The sequence below is a fragment of the Lepus europaeus genome, chromosome 5, assembly GCF_033115175.1.
Source record: "Lepus europaeus isolate LE1 chromosome 5, mLepTim1.pri, whole genome shotgun sequence".
Lineage (NCBI taxonomy): Eukaryota > Metazoa > Chordata > Mammalia > Lagomorpha > Leporidae > Lepus > Lepus europaeus.
In genome coordinates, this window is record NC_084831.1 from 77,597,073 (window position 1) to 77,620,181 (window position 23,109).

The 23,109-nt window shown below is 35.0% G+C and overlaps 1 protein-coding gene across 1 annotated transcript in view; it reads left to right on the plus strand.

Moving 5' to 3' along the window:
• Window positions 1-23,109, plus strand: part of PRKACB (protein kinase cAMP-activated catalytic subunit beta) — a 147,863-nt gene that overhangs the window by 94,473 nt on the left and 30,281 nt on the right. The window contains exons 2-5 of the mRNA XM_062191629.1: window positions 11,629-11,690; window positions 13,598-13,726; window positions 20,773-20,871; window positions 21,863-21,945. Of these exons, the coding sequence (XP_062047613.1) occupies window positions 11,629-11,690; window positions 13,598-13,726; window positions 20,773-20,871; window positions 21,863-21,945 (373 nt within the window). The remainder of the gene's footprint in view (window positions 1-11,628; window positions 11,691-13,597; window positions 13,727-20,772; window positions 20,872-21,862; window positions 21,946-23,109) is intronic.

A 23,109-nucleotide genomic window follows, 5' to 3' on the forward strand; every position in this document is an offset into this window, starting at 1 on the left:
TACTAAAAATATTTATTAAAAAAAGACTAGAAGAGACCTAAAAAACTTCAATTTTGGAAAAAAAATTTGCACTAAAATAAGCTTATCTTTTAATTCGATTTTCTATGAATTTTTGAAGTGCTTACTATCATTCCTGCCTCATTTCTATAATATGAAGTTACATTAAAATGATTAAGAAAGTAAATTGTATGAATCAGAACTTTCCTGTTTCTAGTATTTACAAATTGTTTACAAATGTAAAAAGTGCCTTCACATTCTAAATATTTCTTTCTTTCTTCTAACTCATTTTGGGAAATTTTTGCTCTTAACTAAGTCAGTTTTGTCAAGAAATACTAAAAAAAAAAAAAAACCTTAAAAATCAAGTGAACTGTCTTAAGGTTTTGTTGGATTAGAAGAAATAGCAAGCTATTCAAATAGGCTTAAGCAGAAAATAATACAGATTTTATCTGGATGCAGAGTTAGAGAGTTAATTTTCATTGGAATTAGGATTTGGAAAGTTGACTGGGATCATAGCAGCATCTTTCTTAGTTTTTCTTGCTGAGATCACGTTCTTCCTCACATTTTTTCTTTCTTCTGCTTTGTTAGTCTCGATACATATAGAGTGTGTTGCTCTGCTGCTTCTACAAGATGGAGCTTAGTCAGCTGACAGGTTCACAGTTTATATGTCCTCCTGGTTCATGTGCTTCTTGATAGGACAGCATCACTGAATCACAGTCTTTGGTGAGAACTCTGACCCAGCAGTAGTTGAGGGAAAAGGCCTGAAGAAGGAGATGTTAACCTGCTAGTTATAGGGAACTTACAAACCAGCACAAGCACTTAATTAATACCCTTTCTAGATTCTGACTGAAAATAAAAGAACACGAAACTGGGAAAGCAGTATATTAGTCTTATAATGAGGAAAAGTATTTGCCCAGAAATGCACCTTATGAGATTAATTATCAGGCTGCAAAGTCTAAACAATGTTTTTTGTTTTTTGTTTTTTTTTTTGTTTTGTTTTGTTTTTGGACAGGCAGAGTTAGACAGTGAGAGAGAGACAGACAGAAAGGTCTTCCTTCCGTTGGTTCACCCCTTAAATGGCTGCTACGTCTGGCGTGCTGCACCAGAGCCAGGTGCTTCCTCCTGGTCTCCCATGTGGGTACAGGCGCCCAAGCACTTGGGCCATCCTCCACTGCACTCCCTAGCCACAGCAGAGAGCTGGACTGGAAGAGGAGCAACCGGCACAGAACCAGCGCCCTAACCGGGACTAGAACCCAGAGTACCGGCGCCGCAGGCAGAGGATTAGCCAAGTTTGAGTAGTTTGCCTTCATGGAGAACAAATGTTTCACCTTCACTATCTTAGAACAATGAGACTTATAAAAAAAGACCATGGGGAAAATGAATGTAAGACCCAAAACAGCTAATTTCTTTCACTCCCAAACAACTATATTGGGACAACCTAAAATTTACTAAGCCATTCAAAATTGAAAAAGTGGCCCTTCCTTCTCCAGTTATGACAGGACTCTTCTTATTATCTAAATGATAATATAAATATGTATAAACTAAAAGATTGAGAAGTTGATTCTAGCAGTACCTTGATCAAAGTGAGAGGTTCAAAAATAAAACCATTATGTTGTTTGGAGGATATCTGTAAAGTTTTGAAAAGCTTTTTGCTTATGAATGAATAAATAAGAAAAGTAACACAGAGCCTATAAAGACGGTTATGGACCATCAAAAATAAAATAAATCATAGCCTTAATATACTAGACCTAACTTACTATTTGTAAAATAGAAAGCTGTACTAGAAGCAGTAGAGAGCAGAATACTCACTGCAGGAAAGTAAATTAATAATGTGGAGAACTTATGTTTAGACAGTATTTCTGCAGCACGTTGTAAACTTAACAAATTGTAGAGAGCATCGGTGTCAACCCTTAAAAGTTTGAAGTGAGCATGAAAATAAAACATGAAAGATAAGAAGGTAAAACAAGAGACCTGGATGAAATGAGAGCTGACCAAGAATCTGGTGCAATGGAAAACAGTATCTTGATGTGATAAGGAAGGATCATAAAAAAATAAACATAACATTTGCAGAATATAAAGCTGCATTAAAGGCAGTAAATAGCAGAACAATCAGTACAGCAAGGTAAATTAATGATGTGAAGAGCTAACCTGATAAACCCTTCCAGAATCCAGGGGAAATGGACAAGATGAAAAGAATAAAGTGAAAAGTATGTTAATAAAATAGAACATTCTGCAAATCAAATGAATAGTATCCCCCACAGAACAGATATGATTAATAAAACAAAGGCAATAGCTGGTGCCGCGGCTCACTAGGCTAATCCTTCCCCTGTGGCACCAGCACCCTGGGTTCTAGTCCTGGTTGGGGCGCTGGTTCTGTCCCAGTTGCTCCTCTTCCAGTCCAGCTCTCTGCTGTGGCCAGGGAGTGCAGTGGAGGATGGCCCAAGTGCTTGGGACCTGCACCCGCATGGGAGACCAGGAGGAAGCACCTAGCTCCTGCTTTGGATTGGCGCAGCACGCCGGCTGTAGCGGCCATTTAGGGGGTGAACCAACGGAAGGAAGACCTCTCTCTCTGTCTCTCTCTCTCACTTTCTAACTCTGCCTGTCAAAAAAAAGGCAGTAATCTAATATAAGACTCTTCTTAAGTTAAAGAAAAACCTGATCTGTAAATCTAAAGAACTTCTTGCATTTTGACAAGAATTTTAAACACACTCCTAAATATGTCTTTGTGAAAATTTTTAACTTCAAGGATAAATAAAGAATTCCATAAACATTCAGGCCTATTTACATGTTACAGCCTAACACAAAATTTGTTTTATAAAGACTAAAATCTAAAATTAGAGACTAAGTAACTTGGTAATAGCCTAGAACAAAAATGAATGAAAATACAACAAACCTTGAAATACTGAGTAAACAATAACATGCATTGCCTTAATTGAATTCCTGAATTTGCAAGAATTAAAAGAAATTCCCAGGGTGCAAAAAAAAAGTAGTAAATGAAGACCATAGCTGTAAACTACTATGAGGAGATTTTCATACTTTATTGACTAAAGAGCTTTCATTTTAAATGGCCTTAGAGAGAGAGAAAGCAAGTACCCTGATCCACCCAATTTGGGATTTCTTCTTAAAGCCAGGATCCTCAAAGGACCCTACTCTCAGTGAAAGCATGGATTAGAAGATAAAACCTCTTCAGTGACACGGGGAGAAAATAAGACAGCTGTTTTATTTGGTTTGAGTTCCTGGGGCTAGAGAAGGATGTGTGTGTGAGAGAAAAAGAGAGAGACAGAAACAGAGAGGCCTTTTTTTTTTTTCCAAGATTTATTTATTTGAAAGAGTCAGAGAGAAAGAATCTTCCATCTGCTGGTTCACTCCCCAAATGTCCGCAAGAGCCAAGGCTCTGCCAGGTCGAAGCTAGGAGCTAGGAGTTTCTTCCAGGTCTCCCACATGGGTGCAAGGGCCCCAAGGACTTGGATCATCTTCCACTGCTTTCCTGGGCACATTATCAGGAATCTGGATCTTAAGTGGAGCATCCAGGCCCATATGGGATGGCATCACCACAGACAGTGGTTTAACCCACTGTACCACAGCATTGGCCCCGAAATACCTGTCTTGAGAATCTATAAGGAACTGATTTCCCCTCAAGTAGGTTTAGGTTTTTTAATATATTAATTGTGTGGACTAGGAGCCACCAATAAAATATATTAATGGGATAGTTCTAGACTAGCAGAAGCTAATGGAAAACCCTATACTGGGACATATCTGCAATTCAAGTTCACAATCCAAAACCAAAGTAGATGCATACACAAATATGTACTCCACGTGCCATTCTGACACAACAGATTTAGACCCCCTTGCAGAAATGTCACATTTACACTCTCATCTAAAACTAGTGACAAAGGAGTCATGCATTTGGCCTAGTGGTTAAGTGACTGGTTAAGACACCCATGCCTCCTATCAGAGTACCTGAGTTCAACTCCTGGCTCTGCTCCTAATTCTAGCTTTCTGTTAATGTGCACACTGTGAGACAGCAAATGATAGATAATTCAATTGACTAGGTCCTTGGGACACATGTAGGAGACCTGAGTTGAGTTCTTGTCTCTCAGTTTCAGCCTGGTCCATTCCTGCATTTTCAGGTAGCTGGAATCAGGATCCAGAGCCAGGTATCAAATCCAAGCACTCAGATAGGAGATGTGGCTGACAATTACTAAGCTAAATGTGCACCCTAAACTTGAGGTTTTAATTCCATTTTTCCACAAGCTTTTTGAATACCCTCATATAGTTTTACAAGAAAGACATTAGAAAAGAAAATTAGAAACACTTTCTCTGAAATTAGGAAAAAGAGGGTCAGTGTCATTTTTTCTCTCCTTGATTGCATTTAGTCAAAACCTGAACAGTAAAGACAAGAAAAAATGGAGAAAACAGATTGTTAATCATAAATGATGTGTGATTATCTGTACAAGAAATTAAAGAGAATCTACTAGTGTAACTTTAGAATTGCTAAGAGAGTCAGGCATGATTTCCAGGTATAATAAGATCAATATATAAACGTAAATTGTGTAATGTTCAACAGCAGCAAACAGAAAAGTGATTTTTAAGTGTCTTACTTTTACAATAGCAACTGATACTCTAAGAACTTAGAGACAAGTCTAATAAATAAGTCCTTTAAAGGAAAAAATACAAAATTTTACTGAGAAACTTGTTTAATCTTTAACAGAAGATATTCATACTCATTAGAATAGCAAAAATTGAAAGTCTGACAGTAACACATTTTGTTAAGGCTATGGAATATTAGGGATGTGGTGCAAATATAAATTGACAAAACCATTTATTGACCAATTAGTTACTAAACTGATAATATACATTCCCTATCATCTAGAGATCCACTTCTAGCATCATACTGTCTGGCAATAAGGCAGAATGTGTGAATTCAGAACTGCCCTGGAAATTCTTGACATTTGTTGTGGATATTATAAAGTGCACCCGAATGATTGCCTTGGAGCATTAGTTTTATGGCTATAAGTTTGGTTTAAGTTTTTATTACAAAAAAATCCCATCAAACATAGTATTCACAGCTTTAGCATCCTCAAATAGAGAAGAAGTTGAGAGAACTTTACATATGACTGGTTGTGAATGAGTACACTGTGTGGATTCCTAGTGCATCCAGATATCCAGATAGATATGAATCAAATAAAATAATGCATTTCTTTCTAGAATTTGATTTATTTAAAATCTACCAAAAGTATATTTTTCTGTATAAAAACTATAATAAAATTTTTATTTTTCATAATTTAGTGAGTCAGTCAATTACACTGTTCACTTGTAACCAAGACTTGATAAAGAATTAGCTAATCATAAAGCATAAAGAGGGGGAAAGACAGTAAAATAAATGTAACAATAGAAAATGCAGCTTTTGTTGCTTATTGAATTTCCATATATTCATGAAATTCTAATTAAATACTTTAATTATTCTTTATATAAAGATTAATGCCTTAGAAATCAAAAGTAGTCATGATCCAATCCAATAAATTACACAAATCCAGTAGTAGTATTAATGTTATTTTTTGGAACCATTATCTTTTTTAAGGATGTAGTGAATTTGCTTTGAATGAACCTACTTGAGTAGTATGAGCTAAATAAAGCACCCCTGAATTATACTTCAGATTATATGGATAGAATATTATAATTCATTAACATATTTCCAGAGTAGGGGTTTATTGGTTAAAAGAAAAGTGTATATATGTATATATATATATACACCATATATATATATATATACATACATATATATTTTCAAAGGATTTTTCATAGTTCTTCTGTAATATATATGCAGGTATTTAAAATCTATTTCTGTGTGTAATATACTAGGGAACATAGGTGGGTGACTTCTTGTGAATATGTTATTTATATGTTATTTAATCTGTTTAATTTATTCTTTTTGATCAAGCACGCAAATCATCAGATGCATCTGGTAGGAAACTTCTCTTTACAGAATAACTGTTACTTTGATTGTTGTAAGTTGGATTTTTGAGGTGTTTTGTGGCAATTAGAATATTCTATATTTAGCTTTTCCATGAATTCTATGTATTGAAATGAATTTTAGTATAGTGTGTCTATGAGGGGAGGGAGAAGGTATTCTTAGATAGAGCAAATAGAGCTCTAAAGAGTTGGGTGTTTGAAATAGAGATGGCAGAAGACAGACACACACTTCACTAGATTTATACCTTCCAGAGGTTTTGAAAAATTACTTTCCCTCTTCAGTTATTTTCTTCATTGTTTTCATGAGTTTATTCCCATTTCTATCCTATTTTGTGCTTTTGACATACATACACTAGATAACTCTGAAATAGAATAGTACTTTTATTCATGTAAAAGAGGGAGATGAAAATACTTTTTAATTACAAAGACAATGGGGGCACATGAATCATAATCTGTTTAGTAACAAATATTTATACTGTAATTATAAGAAAGATACCATTAAAAAACAAAGTCATTATTTCCACATACTACCTAATACCTGCTCTTGTCATAACAGAAAATTTTCTCATACTGCCTGCGTTAGCCATCAAGGTTTATAATGTTCAGGCCTCTAACCCTCATCATTCCCTCAATACTCTATCTGACTGCCCTTTATCTTGGCCAGTGAGCTTATCCTCTTTTTCCCAGGAGAAATAAAATCTAGCAACTGTGAGCTAATACAGTTTACTCCCCTTCCTTCCTGCACATTGGAAAGCATCACCACTGCAAACAAGCACCTCCCACTGCTGTATACACTTGTAGCCTATGCTTCATCTGTTAAAAGTCAGTTGCCATTTCCTGGATAAACTGTGCTGTTCCTCTGTGCCTTCTATACAAGATCATCTCAGCTTAAAATGTCTTCTTCCCCAACTTTATCTGCCAGAGGGACTCTATTATTCAATACTCAGAACAAAAGCTGTGTGTCTTCAATTATGCCTTACCTTACTATCCAAGAATTTCTTCCTGCAAACGCTAATAGTTCCTTATAGTTAATTGCCTTGGTTGTGGTCCTTATCACACTCCATTATAATATCTCAGCTTTTCTCATCTCCCTAGCAGTAGAGAGATATTTATTTTTTGTAGTATTCAGAAAATCACCACATTATCAGACAGTGCTAAAGGTACTCACTAATTGTTGAAAACATTAAACCAGCACCATGGAAGTATAATACATGAAAGAAACTACATGTCTTTTGGAAGAGAGTGAAAAAAGTGTCATAATTCGTGGTGTCTTTCCTATAGTAGAGTTTAATAACAGAAATCTAGAAATGGTATCACAACAGGTCCAGAATATGTATTTTAATGTTTATATATTAATCTTATTAGCCATATCACCGTGAGGAATTTAAGTTTTTGTTACTTGTGGTTTTAAGGAAATTTGGCACTGGGCAGTAGTTACTGGTTTTCTTTCTTTCCCATTTAATTTTTAAATGTCCTACTCAAATACATACAGTCAAATAATTGAGTTTCTATATTAGCATTTTATTTCTGTATATATTCTGGGGAAATGTGTTTGGTGACTTCATGGTAATATGTTATTTTCTATGAGTGTGATTTAATCATTGTTTAATTTATTTTTTGGACACAAGCTTGCTCCTCTTCAGAAATATCTGGTAGGCGATTATTTTTTAATAAAATAAATGTTACCTTTAAAGTTTTTATTTGGTTGTTTGCAAGTTTTTGTTCTCATAAACTTTTATTTTATTAAGTGTATTGAGTTAAAATGTTTTAGTTGATAAAAATGCTTTGTTAAATTTTATGTTGGGCTTAAACTACAGAAATGATTCATACAGGTATTATAGTTTCTTCTATGATATTTTAGAAACAATAAATATCATTATGAAGCAGTGGAAGTTGTACAGGGTAACAGAAGACAGATTGTAATACATACCACTTATGTTACATTACTCAGGTTAATGAGTGGTTTTTGAGAAAAAATATATATATAGTTATTAATTTTGAATGAAACAGCTAGTATTTTAATATTTACTTTAGAAAATGTTTACTCTATTTCCTGTGTTATGTTTTTCCTTTCTATTTTTCTTACATTGAATAAAAGTGAAAGTTGTGCTTTTATTGTCAAAAAGATATAAAAAAGGGAAATGAAATGTATTGCAGAGAGTCTAGAAAACTAAACATATAGAATAGCCATAATCTATACAGTAATATATTTATGAACTCTTCTTATAAAATGTGAATGATAATCTCTTTTAAGAATTGGATAGTGATATATTATAACTCACAGCAAGTTTTCTTATTTAAGCAGAACTCTAGTTTATCTAAAAGAGCACCCCAAAATGCCTAATAAATACATTTGCAAAATGTTATTTGTAAAGCGTTCTTCATTGTAGAATTATCCGAATTACATGAGATAAAGTTATGCCATATATGAATTTTTATTAAATTTTCAAAATACTAAAAGCGAACTTTGTAACTTGAATTTTAAATTATGACATACATAAGTAAATGCAGAAGTATTTCAGGGAGGGGTAACAATTGTGCCTTTATGTACCCATAGAAATGCACACAAATTGCCTTTTGTTTCTTCTTTCTTCATCTCATGAACATGGTTGAATGTTCCTGCAAACGAATTCTGGGTTATGGACATATAGATTTCTTTTTGTACATTTTCTTTAGAATGCAATCTGATATAGTCTCAAAAAATAGAAACTATAGAGAAAATAAGCATATTTGGAAAAAGAATATAATTGAAAATGAATACTACTGGGATAAAAATTTTTGTTGTGTCCTGCCTCCCCTAATACCTAGTTTGCTCCATTATTAACCAATACAGAACAAAATATATTTACATTAAATTCTTTGAGGGTTTTTTTTCCTAAGGAAAGTTACTAATCACTGTTAGATGCTTTATGGGTAGATGCCTGTGATCACACAGCTAAGAAGTATTAGAGCCAATATTTTAACTATGGGCCAAATTCCAAAACCTGTGACTATTTTAGGGTACCACAATAGTTTAAATGGTTAAACTTACATATGGTTTATGTATTAGAACTCAAGAAAACTAAAAAATTGAGAACCTTAGAGTATGTACTTTACTGGAAACTCTGATTTGAATGTGGTACAGTGTTTGAATCTGGCTGTCTCTCTCACCTCTTATCAATTTACTACAAAAACCTTGTGTCTGTGATAGAAGTTTTTAAAAGAAGCAGAAAATCACGTATTTAGAGTTAAGTTCATCACTGTCTAAAAATAATAAAATTGAAAGTAAATATGTGTATTTCTGGATTGCTTGTTGTTTTAGGATTATTCATAATACAACATATTGTGAGATAGTTTAATTTTGGTATATATGTTTTGTTATTTATAAGATGTATATTGTGGTTATTATATTTTCAGAGAAAGTTAACTATGTTCATCTTTGCATCTAAATAGTATATATATAAACTAGAGATTTCATGTATGTGTATATATTTATATGCCAAAAATTGTTTCAAGAACACAGATTGCTTCATAGAAGTATTTATAGACAAAGTAAAAAGTTAACAGTAATCTTTATAGGGGAATTCCTTTTCATGTTGAAACAATTCACAAGAGTGAATATTTGACTAATATGCATTTCTAATTTTTTATAATATCTTCATGATATCTATTGTTTACCTTCTACAGTGTTACTTGACAGAAAAAGAATATTGATGAGTATAGAGAATATTTCAAAGAATTTCGAGAATGTTCTATCAGTGAATAAAATTAATTAGAACCTAGTATTTTTATTTTATGTCATCTCCAAGCAGATAAAAGAATTCCCCTGTACCCCACCTCCCCAGTGTACCATGTTGGGCAAATATTGCCAGCCCTTCCTTTGATTAGTTACTTTTTTTCTTAATTCCAGATACATATCATAAAGTGATAGGAAAAGTTGAAACAGAATATTAGGTTTTTTTTTTCTTTCTCTTGTTCTCTTCCTTGTTTCTAAATTTCTATGTTCATGTAGACATCTCGAGTTTATACTGAAACTTGATGTGCAGGTTTAAAATAGTTTTACAATATATTTTTAAAGATAAGAGGTATATTCAAGGAATCACAAATTGTTTCTTAAAAACCAAGTTGTATTTTGTAATAGGTTGTGTTTTAATTTATTTTATAGCCATGATTTCTAAGTTAAAGCCATATGTAGACATGCCTGTTTCATGCAAAAATAATCCTATAAAATCACTATTTTTCAGTTGTAACTAATACATAAGTTTTAGAAATAAAATGACTTGAACGATCCTAAACTCTAAGAAAATGTAAGAACTTTTCACTCAACAGTGCACCCTGGCCCTCCAAACCCAATGGGAGATGAGGAATTAGATCACATTTGGATAATTAGGTGCAACTATTTAATTAATTATTTTGGTGTATGATATTTTCCTAATGGGAATATTGTAATTTTTTAAATAATTTTTCTCAAATTTTCTAAAATAGATATTTGAGAATATTTTAGAGCAAAATACTTATGACACTTTATAGAAAATAGTAAAATAATATCTCCAGAAATACATTCTTTACTGTTACTTAAAAATTAATGTCTGCTTTTGATACAGTCATCATGATTGGCAATCTCAAAACATTTAGAATGTCGGCAGCCTTTTGGTTAATAACGATGTTTTGCCAAAGATTGCACTGGGGATCAAGGAGGAAATAATAATGTATATATTTAAATGCCTCATGGTAATACTACCTTTTGAACAAAAGGAAACCAAGATAATAACTTCTAGTACAGTTAAGTTCTACTCTTATACCTACAAACATGAGTGCTTTTTGTTAATGCCATTTTTTTCTCTTTAATTTTTTCTTTCTATTATTTGTTTTTAAACAGCTGAAGTTGTTTTGTAAACAGAAGCCATTGTTAATAAATTTGGGGGAAGACAATGAAAAATAATACTTTTAAATGACTCATCATTAGTAAATTTAAAACTTCATATCACATCTCTATAAAATAATGATTATTACTGTTCAATATATAAATATTTGGTTTTGAATTACTTTACATTTAAATAAAACATTCACTTTTGTTTCAGATTTAGAATGAGATTTTTACACTGAGGTTTTTGTGGTGTTTTGTTCTGCTTTGTTTTTAAGGTGGTGTGGATATCCTTTGTGTGTTTGTTAGTCGGTGGTTTTGTCTTTTCTCTATCCTTAGTAGAAAGAACAAAAAATTAATAACATAAATTCTTGTACCTGAAAACAGCTCTCTATCAAAATCAGTTATTTTTGGACTCTACAAATGGATAAGTTCATGTCCTCCAGATGTTTTATGTCTTGTTTAAAGGCTCTGTTACTATCACTGCAGACTTATTGATCTACAATCACTATTTTGTTCTGGGTTAATTTCTAACTGTTTTAATATTACTTTCAGGTATGTTTTCAGGAACAGTATTTTTGTTATTAGATTTGAAATTATCAGAGCCATCTTCATATAGAACAAGATTAGAGCATCATAGAAATTTGAGAAAGTGTTTGCTTTGTTGTTCAGAGACACTTAATAGCTCTCCAGTGTGTCATGTTGGTGAATATATGTTTTGTTGCAATAGTTGACATAGTCTCCTTTTTCTTAAGGAGAAAATTTTATATGTAGTATTCTTACAAGACAAAATTTGTTTTTATATATAATTTCAGTGAAAGAATTTCTAGCCAAAGCCAAAGAAGACTTTTTGAAAAAATGGGAGAATCCTCCTCCGGTAAGGAATATTTAAAATATTCTTATATTCTTTATTTAAAAACCTTGTGCTAAGTAAAATCATGATTCTTGCCTAATAATTTACTACTTCAGAAATTTTAATTTGCAAGTGCTTTAGTAAATACAAGCTTAAGATGGGAATTTGTCATAATGCCATGTTTTGATTTATTAATCATTCATTTTATATAAGCTTAGAGAAGGAACTAATTTCTGCAATAATAGCTGATTATAAATTTTGATACTAATTTCAGGTTCCTATGAACCCTTGTAATTTTCTATTAGAATTATGTCTTTGAAAGCATATACAAAAGTTTGACAATATGATTACAAAATGTTTGATATTGTATAACTTGAAATATTAAGGGATATGAGGCAGTTGGTATATTTATTATTGAAAGAAAAGCAAGGACTAGCATAAAGACATGTTCTGTTAATTAATAAAATTTATTGCAGGCCAGCGCCGTGGCATAACAGGCTAATCCTCCACCTTGCGGCGCCGGCACACCGAGTTCTAGTCCCGGTTGGGGCGCCGGATTCTATCCTGGTTGCCCCTCTTCCAGGCCAGCTCTCTGCTATGGCCCGGGAGTGCAGTGGAGGATGGCCCAAGTCCTTGGGCCCTGCACCCGCATGGGAGACCAGGAGAAGCACCTGGCTCCTGGCTTCGGATCAGTGCGATGCGCCGGCCGCAGCGGCCATTGGAGGGTGAACCAACGGCAAAAAGGAAGACCTTTCTCTCTCTCACTATCCACTCTGCCTGTCAAAAAAAAAAAAAAAATTATTGCCATTATTTGGTTAAACTATATTAAACATTTCAATCATCTAGTTGCTAAAACCAAGAAACTAATCCATAAAATAAATTTAATTAGAATTATACACTCTTTCTGCACTGGTAAAGAATCCTATTATTATGAAATTAAAATATGTTGTATCTTGAAAGATAGGTTTGATTTGCAAGAGATTAAATCCAACAACTGCGAACTCTAATAACTATGTATATTCCTAATTTTTAAAAAGAATCATATTGTAGACATTTTTCTCAAACTAAGTATTATGAAGAGTAGGCCTTGAAAATATTTTTTCTGAGATTTTCATGGAGATCTTTGTAATGACAACCTATTAAATAAATGGGTCAGCAATTACTATTTGTTGCTACTTAGCACATTATTTGTTCCTAGTAATTTTCATTTTGTTGTGGCAGCAACAAATTCAATAGATTGATGCCTCTGATTCTTTGCTTCTATGCTTAGTCAAAGCCAAACAAAGATGTTTGCTTGTAACAAAACATCTATTGAAGAAGAGAGTCTGATTATTGTTCTGGGAGTCTGGCTTTTGCTTCTTTGTGGAGTAAAGAACTCTTCTTTCCTTATTGTTACTGTTTTAGGTAATACTGCGTTATTATAACATCAGACAGAGAAAGCCTCTAGGATCTCTCTTACTGCTGTTACCTAGTTTTGTAAGCATGTATAAAAATAAAAATGAAGTAAGCAGAGCTTTTCTTATGTGATAGGGCTGATCCCTAGCTTATCTATTCATCAAATTGTTTACAAGTATCCCTAGACTGTATGACTAACATGATTCTTATTATTAAAATGTGTAACCAATTTATTAGAGACCAGTACTAGGAATTCATATTTGGTAATGAGCCTTAATATTTCAGCTGAGGTGGTTATTTCCTCCCATTACTATTATGCTGTATTTGGCAATGTAGTTATATTTTCAGATATTAGATCCTTTCTTATTCAAAAGGGGAAACAGAACCAATGACTTAGAATAGCAATAGTATTTTTATTGTTTTAAATGGATATTTATAAATTAAATTATACATTCTAATTATATATTGCCAAAGTAATTGTAATTACCAGAATCTTTTTCTAAAGCCTTGTGGGTCTTTTTTTCATGTATACACAGAATAATGCCGGACTTGAGGATTTTGAAAGGAAAAAGACCCTTGGAACGGGTTCATTTGGAAGAGTCATGCTGGTGAAACATAAAGCCACTGAACAGTATTATGCTATGAAGATCTTAGATAAGCAGAAGGTTAGTGTATTCCTCAGAATCTACCTGCAGGATGAACTTCAGTTTTACCAGCTAGACTATTAAACAGATGCAGCATAATACCTGTATTGACATAATCAAATAATGTTATTGTTCTATTCAATTTTTATTCTTATTTATTGTGATTATATGATGCATAAGTATTTTAGTATATAAGATACATTATTATTTCAATAGTTATACATAATATGCATGTGTATGCTTATGTACAAAATATTGAATTCAGCATGTATAGATCAAGCATGTCCAATACTTTCTGCCTTTTGGAAAAATGTAGGAATCAATATTTAAATCTTAGATTAAGGTATCAGAAATTTAGCAGTTTTATTGTAGAAAACTCTTATTTAACATGATTGGGTTCGATAAACTTAAAATGCCAATTAAAGCAAAGAAAAATTTTAAACCTACATATAACAAAAATAATTTTTAAGTATTCACCCCATGTTGCTTAACCTAATGACTCAGGATATCTGAAGTATTCTTGATATATTATTTTAAAAATATCTGAAGTAAATCTTGATATATTATTTTAAAGACATGTTCCCAGGAATAACTTTTCAGCATATTGGGATATAGATAGAAAAATGTGGAGGAAACAGAACTGAACTAGAAGTGAGGGTTACAGATAGTGGCTAGACTCATGCTATTCAACAGAAATATAATGTGAGCCACATATACAATTTAAAATTTTCTGGCAGCCATACTTTAAATTGTAAAAATAGTTGAAATTAGTTCTCATAGCATGTTTAACAGCTCAAAACATTCAAATAATTTTCATTTCAATACGTAATTAAAATAAGAAGTATTGAAATATCTTGCATTTTCATACTATGGCTTCAAAATCTGAAATGTATTCTACACTTGGAATACACCTGAATTTGAACTAGTCATAACTCATCTGTTAAATAACCACATGTGGCTAATCCTTACCATATTGTACAGCCTCGCATTAGACTGATCTGAGACTTCAGTTCAACCTCCAATCTAACTAAACTTTCATCTTTAACATGAAAAGGGGTTATGGCTCAGGAGTAAGTCTCTAAAATTAAATATACCAATACACATATTTAGTTATGCATCTTCATCTCATTCTCATATTTTCTTCTAACCATGATTCTTCAAAAAATAGTTCAGTTACTCTGGCCACTTACTTCCATCCTGTTAATTATATAGTCCACAACAACTTGGTTTCCTCCGTAGTTATCCCCTATCTTTTGCTACTCTACTGAAATGGCTCTACCAAGTGTCACCAATTCAGTGACCTCAACTCTGAGTCCAGTGGACTCTGCTCATCTTATTTGACTTTTTTTTTTTAAGCAAATGGCTGTTCTCACCATGCCTTTGAAACTCTCTTGTCCCTTGACTCCTGAAATCTCATGCTCTAACTGATTATGCTCCTGCCCCGTGGGCTCTTCTTCTTTTTTTTTAAGTCTGTATTTCTGTTTTGTCCTGCTTTTTCTTCTATTATTTAAAGCTTGATAATCCCAAGGCTCTGCAGTAACTCCTCTTCTCTTTTGCTTATTCTGTACCCTCTCATCTAATAGCCTTGGATATTTCTGGAACTATACACTTCTAATTCGTACAGTCTGAGCAAAAAGCACTTAGCTCTTGCTCCCATTTCTATATGGCTTATTGTGTCTCTTAGAGGGCAGACAACTTGTTTACTTGTGTTGGTAGCACAACAACAACAAAATGCTTCAGACATCTTTTATATTAAATCTGCCAATAAAATATTATTGTATGTATAACCCATAATGTTTTATGTTTTCTTCCTTAAGGAATTAATAGAATGTGCCTTTATTCACAAAATATTCAAAAGATAAAAAAAAGTACCATTTTAGTGATTCAGAGTATTATGGAAGAAGTCTTTAACTCTGTTTTTTTAGTAAGGTTATGACTTGTTAAGTCAATTATTGAGTTGGTTACATCTTGAAAAAAATCATAGCAATTAAATATTTCTCAGAAGAATAGCTGCTATTTTATATTATTTTTATTCTTGCAAAATGCATAACTAGGACAAAAAAAAACTTTATCTTTTGAAATGTCTCCAAGTTTACTTACTTTAATTTGCTAAAATAAGTAATAATGGGGTGGGCATTTGGCCTGGTGGTTAAGAAGTCCGTTTCCAATTCATAGTGCCTGGGTCTATGACCGGCTCCTGCTTCCAATTTCAACTTCATGTCAATGCAGACCATGGGAGGCAGCAGGTGATGTCTCAAGTACATAGGTTCCTGCCACTCAAGTGGGAGACCCACTGAGTTCCTAGCTCTTGGCTTTGGCTTGGCCCTGTCCTGGCCATTGTTGGTACTTGAGAAGTGAACCAGAATGAAGCTAATTCTTGTTTCCTCTACCTCTCCCTCCCTTTCCTCCCCATCTCCCTTCCCCTCTCCCTTTCTCTCCCCCTCCCTCCTCTTCCCTTTCCCCTCTCCTCATTCTCCCTCACCTCTCCCTCCCCTTCCCTCTTTCCCTCATCTCCTTCCCCCTTCCTCTCTCCCCCTCTCCCTTCCCTTTCCCCTCTCCCTCCTCTCTCTTTCCCTTTCTCTCCCTCCTCTCTCTCTTCCCCTCCCTCCCCTCCCTCATTTTCCCTTCCCTCCCCCTCTCCCTCTCCCTCTCTTTCACCCTTCCCCTCTCCCTTCTGATCCACCTCTACTAATGCACCTGGGAAAAACAGCACAGGATGGCCCAAAGTACTTGGGTCCCTAGACCCACGTGAAAGACCCAGAGGAAGCTCCTGCTCCTGGCTTCGGCCTGGCCCAGCCCCCATCATTGTGGACCTTTGGGGAGTGAACTAGTAGATGGAAGATCTCTCTCTCTCTCTCTCTCACTCATTCTCTCTCGTAACTCTGACTTTCAAATAAATAAATCTTTTTTAAAAATTTTAAAAACCACAGATCTTCTAACCCCTAGTCAATTATTCTTTGCTCAGTATTGTCTACTCCTAATTTTATGTATATAATGAATATATACCCTTCTTACCCATATTCAACTTCTTCACTGTGGTGTTTTTTCTTGTTACACTATGGCTCTATATTAAGTGGACTGTCTGCTTTCAGTGGTGCCTTAGAGGCTTGAGATGAGTGTGGACTGAGAGCTGTGTTTGGTTCCTCAGGGCTGAGGGTGTGTCAAAGATGACACTCCCAGGTTAGGTGTGGTAAATCTCTCTCTTTTTTGATTCAAAAGGGAAGTAATTCCGCACAGCTGAACGTAATTGGAGGTAGTTATCAGGCAAATAATATACCCACAGGAGCCAGAGATCGGAAGCTCTTTCCCAAGGACCACACAGGGAATCTCTGCTGCCCTCAGTGTGGGCTCCAATTCTCCTGCAATCTCCCACTGGGTTGCCAAGTTAGATGCTAATCTCCTGTTATTTCACCCCTCCCCCCAGAGTCAGGTTTTTCTGCTAGGCTCAGGGCCGGTGCAGACCTGAGGTCGCCCAGCTTATGACATATGTCCAAAATGGCGCCTGCTCTGTCTTGCTCGCCTTTGAGAGGTGAGCGGAGAGAGAGAAACTTGTGTCCGTATCAGTCACTTTTTTTATTTTTTTTTCTCTCTCTTCTAGTTAGCCTGGTGAACTTTTCCCCACGGAGTTTCAAGCCTCGTTCCCTCTAGCCTCCTCTTTCCGCTTGCTCGCTGGTATCTCGGGCTATGGAGGTTCGGCTCACCTCGCGTTCCAGCGCTGGTGCGTTGAATCTGCCGCTGGTGTCCCGAACTTGGGCTCCCACGCTCTCCACGCAGGTCCACTGTGAATCACTAGTTCCGGAAGAGTTTCCTCTGCTGTTTCATCCCCTACTCTTCCTTGACCCTGCAGTATCTCCACTTATATTAAACTTTCTCTCCCCCCGGACTAAGTGTGCTTCTGCCTATTCCGCCATCTTGCCCGGAACTTCTTCTGTGATTATATTGACAATACAACAACCAATCCAGTTAACAAATGGACAAAGATCCTCAAAGACAGTTCTCAAAATAAGAAATACAAATAGCCAACAAATATATGAAAAAATGCTCACCATCACCAGGTGTCAGAGAAACGCAAATCAAAACACAATGAGAAATTACCTCACCCCTGTCAGAATAGCTGTTATCCAAAAGAGTGGGAGTAGCAAATGCTAGTGAGGATGTGCTAGAAATGTGGATTAGTGCAACCACTGTGGAAAACAGTATGGAGATTTCTTTAAAAATAGAAATAGACTTTCCATGTGATCCAGCAGTCCCACCAGTGGGTGTTTACCCAGAAGACATGCACACATTTTATCAAAAAGACACTTGCACCGTCATGTTCACAACAGCACTGTTCACAATAACCAAAGCATGGAATCAGACAAGGTGTCCATCATCAAATGAATGGGTAAAGAAAATGTGAAATATATATATACACACACATATACAAACATATACTTATGCATACACACATATTTATGTAATGGGATATTATTCAGCTATAAAAAAAAAAAGAAGGAAATTCTATCATTTGCATCAAAATGGTTGCAACTAGAGGACATCATGTTGATTAAAATAAGCTGGTCACAGGCCAGCGCCAAGGCTCACTAGGCTAATCCTCTGCCTGTGGCACTGGCACCCCGGGTTCTAGTCCCAATTGGGGCACTAGATTCTGTCCTGGTTGCTCCTCTTCCAATCCAGCTCTCTGCTGTGGCCCAGGAAGGCAGTGGAGGATGGCCCAAGTGCTTGGGCCCTGCACCCGCATGGGAGACCAGGAGGAAGCACCTGGCTCCTGGCTTCAGATCAGCTCAGCGCGCTGGCCATAGTGGCCATTTTGGGGGTGAACCAATGGAAAGAAGACCTTTCTCTCTGTCTCTCTCTCTCTCTCACTGTTTAACTCTGCCTGTCCAAAAAAAAAAAAAAAAAAAAAAAAAAGGTGCATGATCTTTCTCCTTTACCAATAAACTTTCTTCCTACCAGGCCTACAGCACATTCAGTCTTAGTTGGCTGTTATACTCCTGGTTGGAATAGTAAGTGCTATCTAATAGAAACATAGACTTTCTCACCAGAAGGAAGACCTTTCTCTCTGTCTCTCTCACTGTCTAACTCTGCCAGTCAGACAAAAAAAGCTGGTCACAGAAAGACAGATTCTGCATATTTGGTCTTTTTTGTGGGAGCTAATTTGTTTTTTAAAAAATCAAAAAAAAACAAAAAAAAAAGAAAGAAATGCCTACGTATATAATTTTTGCTGCAAATATAGTATTCTGTCAAACTTTGTTTTGGATATTTATCAGGCAAATTAGTAGGAGTCATATACTACCAGAGTTTTGATGATCTGTGACCATCTTGAAATTTACTGTGTATTGGTGAAGGTGACATCTGTTTATTTGATTGTTGTTTATGACCCTTGCTTTTAGTTTGTTGAACTCTTTATTTAGTGGAACATAAAGCCTTTGACTATACTGTAAAATGAAAATATGTTAGCAAAAACAAAAAATTAATAAAATAAAAAATGCAGGAAAATGGAAAATCTTTCTCTTTGTTTATCCCTCTGTGTAACTCTGCCTTTCAAATAAATAAAATAAATCTTTATTTTAAAAAAGCATCTAGCAAAACACAATGCTGCTTTCTAATGACTTATACATATACAAAGCATTATTTTTACCTCCCTAAGGTCACCTTTTCTTATGTTCCAAACAGAATCCCATATTGGATGTAATCACAGTCTTCATAAAGTCAAAGTAAATTGATTTTTCCTTCTATTGAATAGACAATGCAGAGGAGGCTTGATTAATCCTGGATGACCTGTTAGAAAGATGAAATACTTGTTGCCAGTGTGTCATATCTTCTTTTGTGACTGTGTAAATTGAATATTTAGAATCTATACCACTATTTATTCATGTAGTTTTTAATTATTGACTTTTTCTTAATCCTTAATTTCCTTAGTAATCTTTTGAGTTATTTAAAATCAATAATTACCTGATATATACAGGCATTTCTTTCTTTTTTGTTTTGTTTTTTGATTAAAAAAAAAAAAATGATTTCCCAGGCCGGTGCCGCGGCTCACTAGGCAAATCCTCCGCCTTGCAGCGCCGGCACACCGGGTTCTAGTCCCGGTCGGGGCACCGATCCTGTCCCGGTTGCCCCTCTTCCAGGCCAGCTCTCTGCTGTGGCCCCAGGGAGTGCAGTGGAGGATGGCCCAAGTGCTTGGGCCCTGCACCCCATGGGAGACCAGGAGAAGCACCTGGCTCCTGCCATCGGATCAGCGCAGTGCGCCGGCCGCAGCGCGCCTACCACGGCGGCCATTGGAGGGTGAACCAACGGCAAAAGGAAGACCTTTCTCTCTGTCTCTCTCTCACTGTCCACTCTGCCTGTCAAAAAAAAAAAAAAAATGATTTCCCACAAATAAGACCAAGCATGCAGAATCTTTCTGTTTCCTGCTTATTTCACTCAACATGATGTCCTGAGCCAGCTTCTTCCATGGCCTATAAGCCTTTAGGAGCTAAATATTTTCACATTAATTTTAAAGTAATTTTTATGGATCTAGTTCTTTTTTAAAAAATGATTCATTTTTATTTATTTGAAATGGAGAGTTACAGAGAGGCAGAGGCAGAGAGATCTTCCATCTTCTGATTCGTTCCCCAAATGAACGCAACGGCCAGGGCTGAGCCAGGCCCAAGCCAGGAGCCAGTAACTTCTTCCAAGTCTCCCACGTGGATACAGGGGCCCAAGCACTTGGACCATCTTCTGTTACTTCCCCAGGAGCATTAGCAGGGAACTGGATCAGAAGTGAAGTAGCCGGGACTTAAACTGGTGCCTCTTTGAGATGTCAGCACTGCAGGAGTGGCTTAACTGGCCATGCCACAGCGCCTGCCCCTGGCTTCTACTTCTTAACTTAAATCACAGTTGACCTTCTTGAGACCATGGTTTATCTCTGTTAGATTTTTTTTGTTTTTGGTTTTTTAATCAAATAAGCCTGGATGGTACAAGTTTATCATTTTTGCTTATCAACATTCATTATTGTATGGAAAACATTTCTTTTAAAATGATAGTAACTGTAATTTTGTTTAAAATATATTTATCTCTCACAGGTTGTTAAACTGAAGCAAATAGAACATACACTGAATGAGAAAAGAATATTACAGGCAGTGAATTTTCCTTTTCTTGTTCGACTGGAATATTCTTTTAAGGTAAGTTTTCACAACATCTAAATAAGATATTTTACAACTGATATTATTTTTTAAAATATAAAGCTTAGTAAGAGCTAACCAGGTAGTAAACCTAGAGAGTATGAATAAGTAAAAGTTAAATGTTTCTAGATTTTATGTGTTTAAATCTTTTTGTGCTTATAAACTTTAATAATAATTGAAAAGATTTTAATTCTCTCTAGGGAAATTGTTCAAGGTGACATGTATAATTACTCATGAGATAGTATTACAAAATCAGATATTTCAAGTGATCGATAACCATAATGATGCTTTATTAAGCAAATTCTTACACTCATGCAACTGAATGTCTTTAACATATCTTTACTTCTTTTAAATCTTTTCTGCCAGGATCTCACCATCTTTTTATTTCATAATTTGTATTCTGGTCTTTTCACTTATACAAGGCAGAACAGCCTTGCTATACAGTTCAAATGTCTGGCGAAGTTGCACAAGATATTCTTTAAATTGGCAGCTTTTTAGCTTTTCGAATGATACTTCACATCTGTCTGCACTATTGAATCATATATAATATTTTAACCTCCTCCCCCACTTTATTCTTTAAATCACATGAACACCTATGTTTTAATATACTAAAATTATTAATGTCTCTTTAATAAAATTTAGATATTATTAACTTTTAAAAATTGTTTTTTAAATTAGTTATTCTCTGCATATGCAGAAGCTTTAAGTCATTGTCTCAATGTTTAATTGTTCAATACTTAAATCTCCTCTAAAAGAGGAGGACCAGCAAAAGTCCCAGACTAATTTGGGACAAAATAACAAGGGGTGAAAAGAAAATGAGTTCCCACTATAAAAAGCTGGAACATTTTCCATCTGTTCTTTATATCTCAATGTTATTTGTCAGTTAGATTTAAGATTTTTTTCCTAATTGAACATGGTGTGATTAAAAAAAACTTTTGTACCTTTTTAGTATTTATAAATTTTTATTTATTTCCTTATTATTTGTCCATAGGATAATTCTAATTTATACATGGTTATGGAATATGTTCCTGGGGGTGAAATGTTTTCACATCTAAGAAGAATTGGAAGGTTCAGGTAACTAATGCTTTTCCCCTGTTCAAGTCTTCATATGCTGTGTTTGTTTTAAACCAGAAGTTTTTTTTTATAAGTTAAGACCAATGTCAAAATTTTATTTAATTTAATTAACCAATATCTTAGCTATATGAAGCATTAAGTGGAAACATTAACAGGAAGCCACATCATATATGGGTTTTAAGAGTCAAGTAAGGGGCCAGTGCTGTGGCGCAGCAGATTAAAACCCTGGCCTGAAGCGCTGGCATTCCACACAGGCATTGCCGGCTCTAGTCCCTGCTGTTCCTCTTCTGATCCAGCTCTCTGCTATGGCCTGGGAAAGCAGTGGAAGATGCCCCAAGTCCTTGGGCCCCTGCACCCACGTGGGAGACCCGGAAGAAGCTCGTAGCTCCTGGCTCCTGGCTCAGCTCCAGCCGTTGCAGCCATCTGGGGAGTGAACCAGTAGATGGAAGACCTCTCTCTCTGTCTCTACCTTTCTCTGTAACTCTGTCTTTCAAATAATAAAATAAATCTTTAAAAAAAAAAGTCAAGTAAAAGCACTATGAAATCAGTTTAAATATTCTACCATTAGTAAGCATTGTAAAGGTCCATTATTTGAAAGTTGCCAAAAAATGTAAAGGTTAATTGAATTTTAAAATAGCAGTATTCACTGAACAAATAATGATGCAACTCTGAGACAGATTTGAAAGGTTCAAGAGGAGAAAGGCATATATACAGAAATGATAAAAATGATACCAAGGTATTGTGATGATAATAGTGTTTTCACAAATATAATTCTTGAGGTTGTTACATTGAGGTTTTAAAATATATAAATAATTGGCTGTTCTCTTGTGTATGGAGAAGCAGCCTGTTGGGTCCTCCCTCCCCCAACAATAAAACCTTTCTTTTTACTCTGGCATATATATAAATAATTTAATTGTATACTTTAATGTTAACTTAAATTGGTAGTAAGATCTCACAGTAATTAGAATTTAGATTTCACCAGTATTTACTAGTTTGTAAGCTACTACTATTCATTAATGCTTCCTAATGTAGTGAAGCTGAACTCAAGAGCATGTTCAGCTTCATCCAGTATATTATATAGTGGGATAATTAAATGTTAAGTATGAGCTCAAACAGGACTGATGATGGCCTTTCAATTTACAAAAAGATGGTAGAAGACATGAA